Source organism: Aulonocara stuartgranti (genome assembly GCF_965226115.1).
Source record: "Aulonocara stuartgranti genome assembly, chromosome: 7".
NCBI classification, from domain to species: Eukaryota; Metazoa; Chordata; class Actinopteri; order Cichliformes; family Cichlidae; genus Aulonocara; species Aulonocara stuartgranti.
In genome coordinates this window covers 11,606,061-11,614,235 of record NC_138945.1, presented here as the reverse complement: position 1 = coordinate 11,614,235, position 8,175 = coordinate 11,606,061, and the positions used below count along the sequence as shown (strand labels likewise).

At 38.6% G+C, this 8,175-nt stretch overlaps 1 protein-coding gene across 1 annotated transcript in view; it reads left to right on the top strand.

Moving 5' to 3' along the window:
• The first annotated feature begins 423 nt into the window (after window positions 1-423).
• Window positions 424-8,175, top strand: part of dennd1a (DENN/MADD domain containing 1A) — a 40,402-nt gene continuing 32,650 nt past the window's right edge. The window contains exons 1-2 of the mRNA XM_082541109.1: window positions 424-609; window positions 4,864-4,928. Coding sequence (XP_082397235.1) covers window positions 593-609; window positions 4,864-4,928 — 82 coding nt within the window. The 5' untranslated portion in view covers window positions 424-592. The remainder of the gene's footprint in view (window positions 610-4,863; window positions 4,929-8,175) is intronic.

Here is an 8,175-nt window from a genome sequence, read left to right as displayed (position 1 = left end):
TGTAGGAAAAAACACAGGACACACAAATCTGCTGTTTTTTGGAGCATCCGCCCCAATTTTTCCTCTTGTTAATCCACGTAGCTGTCATTTTCATTTATTTTCCTTTTACATTACATTACATTTAAAAACAAAATGTTTGTGACATAAATAATATAATTTATATTTTAGATTATTTCAAAATTAATATTGGTAGAAAATATTACTACTTTATATTAAACTATAAATTATCTCCTAAAACTGTTTTTAATTATTAGCTATAAAACCTCAAAATGATGTAATAAACTGCACTGGAGCTACCGTTACAGTAAATGCTGAGTAACAGAAACTTTATCGGCTACAGCACCACGCGACCCAATCGTCTTGTACGTATTGTGGAAGCTGTAGTTTCTAATACTAGGTAGCTGTATGTTATTGACATTCACGTCTTCTATTTAGAAGACTACAAATCCCAGGAGCGGCACAAAGTGGAGCGTGACTTACGCATGGCGATTCACCATGGCGGTGTACTGTTGTGTGTGACGGGCAGGTTAGCTTGAGAAAAATACGGAGTGACGCGTCTGCTGCCAGCCACGGCGGGGAGACCAAATAGAGGATGGGGTCTCGAATCAAGTAAGTATATTTCTCGGTGCGTTAGTTAAAACTGTTGTGTTAGCAGTGTTCCACAGAGTCATGGAGAAGATATCGTAGAGTATGAGGCCCTGGCTAAAAACACTGAAGGGACCTGGAAAACAAAACAAAAAAATAAGAACCTTTTATTTATATATTTTTAATGACACTGAGGTGTACTAGTAACTCAAAGCTTTCCGCGCGGTTAGCGGTGACTGACAGTGAGTGGATATGTAGCCACTTTAAGCATGGTAACTGCATTAGATGTTTTTTTCCCCCAAAACCGGATGCTACTTTTCAGGACTGAGAAGTGCAGCAGAGACGATGACTGCAGGCTACTCTCGTGGCATGATAGAAAAGGACAACTGATCTATAGATTGGCTTTGGTATACAGATATGGTGTATTTATGAGATTTATATCACTATAAGGACAGATTTAGTAAGAAAAGTCCCGCACTGTGTTGAGACACCATGTTAGTAGGGTTATGTGGAGGCCCTACTTTGCCTGCTTTTTAAGAACAATCCTTACAGTTTGGGCTGGATATCATCACTCATTACTATAACTAATTCAATTTCAAGATTTCAATTCAATTCAATTTAACTCAGACAGTCAGACATATTATAATTATGATAATTTATCAGTATATATCCATATACTTAAAATTTTTTATGTCTATGTATAAAACCAAAGCTGACAGTTGTGAGACTGTATCAGAGGTGTAAGCATCATAACAGATGCCTTTGTGTCAAAGTAGCTGAGGATAAAACACAGAAAAACATAAAGGAGATTTTCCTGGCCTGGCTTTTTATAGCAGATAACCAGCTTAAAAATATTCTGCAGAATGTCAAAAACAGAAGAAATCCATGAATCAACAGATAAACATTACCTGATGCTGCTGAAGTGAAGCAGAGCTAAGTTACAGAGGTTTTATTAAAGACATAGCTCAGCGTTTTGCAATTTGGCATATTTTGTAAAAGTTTACACTTATTTGGTATTGAACAGCAGAAATTAGGCTTTCTGGTCGGAGTTCATTTAAAAAAAAAAAAAAAAAGTCGACAGCACCACACACAACGGTAGACTGGTGCCTAGTAAGCAAGTGAATAATGCAGAAACACAAATTTTTGGTGGTAAACTGGAAGTACCCTGTGGGAATTTATGACAAATATTTTTCAAATGCGAAGCGTAGTTTGATCTTCATTTGCTGCTTTTTCAGTGAATTTTGGTCGGAGGGTGACAAACCTGCAGCTTCAGAATCTGTGAGATGTCGACTTTTAGCACCCGATGAGTTGTCTGTGTTCGTGCCGCCGGGTTGTGCTTTGCATTTACATCTTTCTGTGGAATGTGTTTACCTGCTCTTTAATCATTTGGTGTTATAACTCTTTGGTGGTTTTTTGAAATAGTTTTGTGAGCTTTAAGCTGAGATTCTGGTGTTTCTGGCTAAATAAATATATTTAAAAATCAATTCAGGATTTAATGAATCGATATTGCATTATTCAAACTAAAACTGATTTGAATAGGAAAATCAATTTTTTAAACCCACCCCTTGCAATCCCTGAACTTTGGGGCGATGTGTAAAATAAAAAGACAAAAAAAACCCAAGACATAGTGCATGGTCTACAACTAATTTCAACTCTTTCATTGGATAAATGATGTCATCTGACAGAAAGATTTCCACTGCTTTGCCTTGTTGTCTGGCGATATGGATGATGAGGAACTGTAGATCTTAGACATAATTCTCAAATGCGCCAAACCCCTGTGCCTGCCCACAGTCTGTTTCACAGCGGATGTTTGTCGACTAAAGGATTAAATAAACGATTGAAATCTCTTCCTATCAAGACCTTTGTTGAGGATAGTTCTACAAATTTTGGAAATGTTTTGAGTATGAACTCTGAAGAATAATTTAGTGAACAGTAAATGTTCATAATGGTAATTTCCTCACCATGTAAGACTCCCTGAAAAATCAAAACCTGTCACATATTTATCTCTAGCTCACTTTACCAACCTTTACCATTTATGTATTAATACAGCTACACCTATGCTACTACTTGCTGTGAAAGAAGAAAAACATACTTGACCCACCCAACTAGGTTTTTAGCCTAAGATATTCACTGTCTTCTAGGTGAGTTTCTTGTAAAAAGGTATATACAGGGAGTGCAGAATTATTAGGCAAATGAGTATTTTGTCCACATCATCCTCTTCATGCATGTTGTCTTACTCCAAGCTGTATAGGCTCGAAAGCCTACTACCAATTAAGCATATTAGGTGATGTGCATCTCTGTAATGAGAAGGGGTGTGGTCTAATGACATCAACACCCTATATCAGGTGTGCATAATTATTAAGCAACTTCCTTTCCTTTGGCAAAATGAGTCAAAAGAAGGACTTGACAGGCTCAGAAAAGTCAAAAATAGTGAGATATCTTGCAGAGGGATGCAGCAGTCTCAAAATTGCAAAAACCAAGGCGCCAAATAACTGCCCATGAACTGAGAAAAGTCAAGCGTGCAGCTGCCAAGATGCCACTTGCCACCAGTTTGGCCATATTTCAGAGCTGCAACATCACTGGAATGCCCAAAAGCACAAGGTGTGCAATACTCAGAGACATGGCCAAGGTAAGAAAGGCTGAAAGACGACCACCACTGAACAAGACACACAAGCTGAAACGTCAAGACTGGGCCAAGAAATATCTCAAGACTGGTGTTTCTAAGGTTTTATGGACTGATGAAATGAGAGTGAGTCTTGATGGGCCAGATGGATGGGCCCGTGGCTGGATTGGTAAAGGGCAGAGAGCTCCAGTCCGACTCAGACGCCAGCAAGGTGGAGGTGGAGTACTGGTTTGGGCTGGTATCATCAAAGATGAGCTTGTGGGGCCTTTTCGGGTTGAGGATGGAGTCAAGCTCAACTCCCAGTCCTACTGCCAGTTTCTGGAAGACACCTTCTTCAAGCAGTGGTACAGGAAGAAGGCTGCATCCTTCAAGAAAAACATGATTTTCATGCAGGACAATGCTCCATCACACGCGTCCAAGTACTCCACAGCGTGGCTGGCAAGAAAGGGTATAAAAGAAGAAAAACTAATGACATGGCCACCTTGTTCACCTGATCTGATCCCCATTGAGAACCTGTGGTCCATCATCAAATGTGAGATTTACAAGGAGGGAAAACAGTACACCTCTCTGAACAGTGTCTGGGATGCTGTGGTTGCTGCTGCACGCAATGTTGATGGTGAACAGATCAAAACACTGACAGAATCCATGGATGGCAGGCTTTTGAGTGTCCTTGCAAAGAAAGGTGGCTATATTGGTCGCCGATTTGTTTTTGTTTTGTTTTTGAATGTCAGAAATGTATATTTGTGAATGTGGAGATGTTATATTGGTTTCACTGGTAAAAATAAATAATTGAAATGGGTATATATTTGTTTTTTGTTAAGTTGCCTAATAATTATGCACAGTAATAGTCACCTGCACACACAGATATCCCCCTAAAATAGCTAAAACTAAAAACAAACTAAAAACTACTTCCAAAAACATTCAGCTTTGATATTAATGAGTTTTTTGGGTTCATTGAGAACATGGTTGTTGTTCAATAATAAAATTATTCCTCAAAAATACAACTTGCCTAATAATTCTGCACTCCCTATATGCTGCGAGACCTGCTCTACCTCCTGGCTGTAGCTCAGCAGTCACTTAACCAAAGCAATCATTAGGCTGTCTTTGGTGGAGCACCTTCTTTGCAACCATTTTCTCCCAAAGCCAGTAACCTCCAGGAACCACTGCCAGTCAGTCTGGGAATATTTCTCCCTGTGGTATCACACCCAATATGGTGGACAGATCTCGACATATGTGCACAGACACCATGAGAAACATTAATACTACAGTACTTACCAGAAATTCCTGCTGCTCTTTCAATTTTCGTGTAGGCCACTTTGCAGTGTCCTTTACCAGTTTTCTTCCTTCATCTTTTTGATGGATGTCTAATTCTTGGTTATATGTTTCTTGTGTTATATTTTCTTTCATTTTTGTATGCAACATAAGTAAACAAAGCTTTTTTACAAATATATTTTTTGGCCTTTGTTTTTGGGTTTATTAGATGGATGCAGTGAGAACTGACGGGAAAGAGAGAGGGGAGACATGTGGCAAAGGGCCGTGGGTCAGACTCAAACCTGGGGCCAGCCGCTCTCAGCCATGCTGCATATGGTCGCCTGCTCATCTAACTGAACTAAACTGGCGCCCATAAAGCTATTTTTTTTTATTATTTGTTGCAGGGAGAACCCTGAGTCTACCTTTGAGGTGTATATGGAGGTGGCCAACCCAGGCATCCACAGTTCTGGTAAGTCCTTAAAAATTACATTTTCTTTTACATATTGATCATGGAACTAGGTGTACATAAACAAGTAATAATGAATGTAAAATCCAATATGTTTCAATACATAGAACCCCTTCAAGGTTAGAATTACCAGAATTTTTCAAGGCATTAATCACAAAATGTTCTCTGGTTATAGTTATAAAAATACCCTGACCAAACCAGACGTACTTAATTAACGTGGAAAATAAATCGATTTATCATCTTTATCATATCTTTATAGTTCTTGTCATCATAGTATCCACTAGAAATGTTCTAACCAACTAATTTCTTAGCTGACTTAGCAAGGAAATAAAGTTTGACTAGATGACTAGTCTAAGACTAAGAAACACTCAGATATCTTGTTACATTTGAGAACCATTTAGTGGACAATTCCAAAAGTTGTCCAAATAAAGGCATTTGAAACCAGTAATCACATTCTTCTTGAGTCGTCCTGGTGGATGATATTGTTTGTATTGATATTGTTTTGTTGTTTGTTTTATTCACTGAATTATGGTATATCTGGTGGAAGACAGCTGTATAACACTTAGAACATAACAGTTTGCCGAGTTTGGGCGTCAATTAAAATGTGAACAATTAGATTAAATGAGTATTACATCTGGTACTGCCTAGTCACATTATTAACAGTTAGTAGTCTAGTTGACTCTTTGCACACATCCTTAGTATCCACATCTGCTCATAATACAATTTTCACTGCTGGTTATCTACCTTCCATTCTCTAACACTAGAAAAAAAAACTCAGTTGGAATCGAATATTTTTCTTGGGACTTTTTTTTTTTTTTTTTTTACCCAACCTAATGCACTTTCCCCTCCAATGTTTTATGCAGTCTGATCCCCTGGGGAACCAAAGACCTCCTCAGTTTCTCTGTACACAACTGACTTTAAACTACACAGCATTCTCTGTTCTAACACTGCCACCACAGGGTCGAACAAACAAGCCTGCCTTCTTGATTATTTTATTCAGCCAGTGATTGTTCTTCTTCTTGGTAGAGCTCTCCCAGCAGACCACAGCATAGGGAATTGCATTAGCAACCACCGACTGATACAACATCTGTAGCAGCTTTCAGAGGATGTTCAGCCTCCGCAGGAAAAATAAAGTCGAGCCTACCCTTTCCCAAAAGAGAAGGTGGAATAAAGCTAGCTATTTAGGCCTCCTGTCTCTTTGTGCAATCTCATACTTATTCCAAAACGTTGAGAGAAGGGCCACACCATTTGTTGCATATTACTGTGGATAGTTCTCTGGTACACTTTTTACACGTTTTGCAGCAGACAACAAACTACACTGCTTTATCATGTCAATATCTCTGTCACTACCACTTCCCTTACACTACTTTTAATAGATTTCTGGTAATGTGGAAATGTGAAATTGCTCTTTTTTTCTTCTGTCCTATCTGTTGATGAAGTGTGCCCACACATAGAGTGGAATGGCCCAAACCTTGGGGTGTTGGTTATAGTAATTATGAAATCTTGACAACAAGTCACAGATTAGTACATAAAGGGTCCTGTGCCAGTGTACTGTTTTGTAAACTAGAGCAGGGTGATATGACCAAAAATATTTATAGCGATATACATTTGAAAATTTGCGATAACGATATAACTGACAATATAATTGACACTAGACAAAATACTTTACAACTCCACAACTTTATAGTGCAAAGAAAACCCCAGCAATGTATTTTCACTTAAACAAGCAGCTGTTTTTTATGTGCATTAAAGTAATATAAAAATTTAACAGTGCAAATGCAAATTCCTTGCTGACAGTTTAACCAAAAGGCCTTTCCAGTGGAAATTGGCCGACATATCCTCAGCATAACCATGTATAATATCCACAAAACTTAAAAAGAGGTTATACACACAATACGATAATATTATGTTGAAGCACAGTACGTATCACTCCGCGAGGCTCCTGCCTACGATAGCCGTAATGCTCCGACAATTCATCAAGCGGTGCGGGTTCGTAGCTTAGCAAAGTCGTACTGAAACATTTGACAGATTTTGACAGATGTGTACCACATAAAATAATTTAGAGGTCAGTAAACACAACCAGAATTCATACATAAGGCGCACAGGATTATAAGGGGCACTGTCGATTTTCAGAAAAATCAAAGGATTAATTTTAAGTGTGCCGTATTTTCCAAAAAACACGGTAATAAAGACGGCCTGCTAGCATGCTCTACCAAAAATAGTGCTTTGTTGTGTATCTGACGGACGAAAGCTAAACCAGTTCCACACTGAAGTTGCAGCAATTTTACAAATCAATTCTGTTTCATCTGTTTCATTCAACGATCCGCTTTCGCCCTTCTCATTCTCCGTCGCTGCCATGCTTTTTCCGCCATGTGTGTATGAAAACAAAGACACTGTGCATGCACGTTTTACCCATATTCTATCACGATATTTCATTTTCTTATCATTGCCCAACATTATACCAGTATTACTGTGAACGGTATGATATGGCTCAGCCCTATTGTAAACTTTAATTTTATTTTGTGATTATTTCATAATTTTTGGCTAGCAAGAAAAAAGTTATGTCAGTAGGAACATTTCAAGAGGTTAAGATGATGGCACCAGCTGAGTTATGGTGATATATCTCAACTCTGTCTCTAAAGTTTTTTTATCTGCAGCAAGTGACTAATTTCCTGGATACCGAGGAGAGGTTGTTGGCTGTATTTCTAAGAATTTTATCCTGTTTGCAGAGGAAATGATGAAACTGCAGTCTTCAAGATGCAATATCCATTTGTTTTTTATTTACTGTTTTAAGCAGAATGCTTATATTAGAAGTGTCATTTGTAAGGGGGATTTATACCCTTGCTTACATTGTTTCTCCCTTGTCATATGAGGGAACAGTGCAGCACTCAACATGTTGCAGTAAAGCTCAAGCTCACCTCCTGGGCAGAACATACAGTGATGATCAAATCTGCTGATGAGTGCAGACATGATTTTGGTGTAGCAACAAAATAAAAAATTCCTTTTCCAACATGACTGTGCACCAATGCACAAAGCAAGGTCCGTAAGACATGGATGGGGGGAATTTGGTATGGAACACCTTGACTGGTCTTCACAGAGTCCTGACCTCAACTCGACAGAACACCTTTGGGATGAATTAGAGGGCAGACTGTGAGCCAGGCCTTCTTGTCCAACATCAGTGTTTGACCTCACAAATGCCCTTCTGGAAGATTGGTCAAAAATTCCTATAAACACCTAACCTAAAAATCGT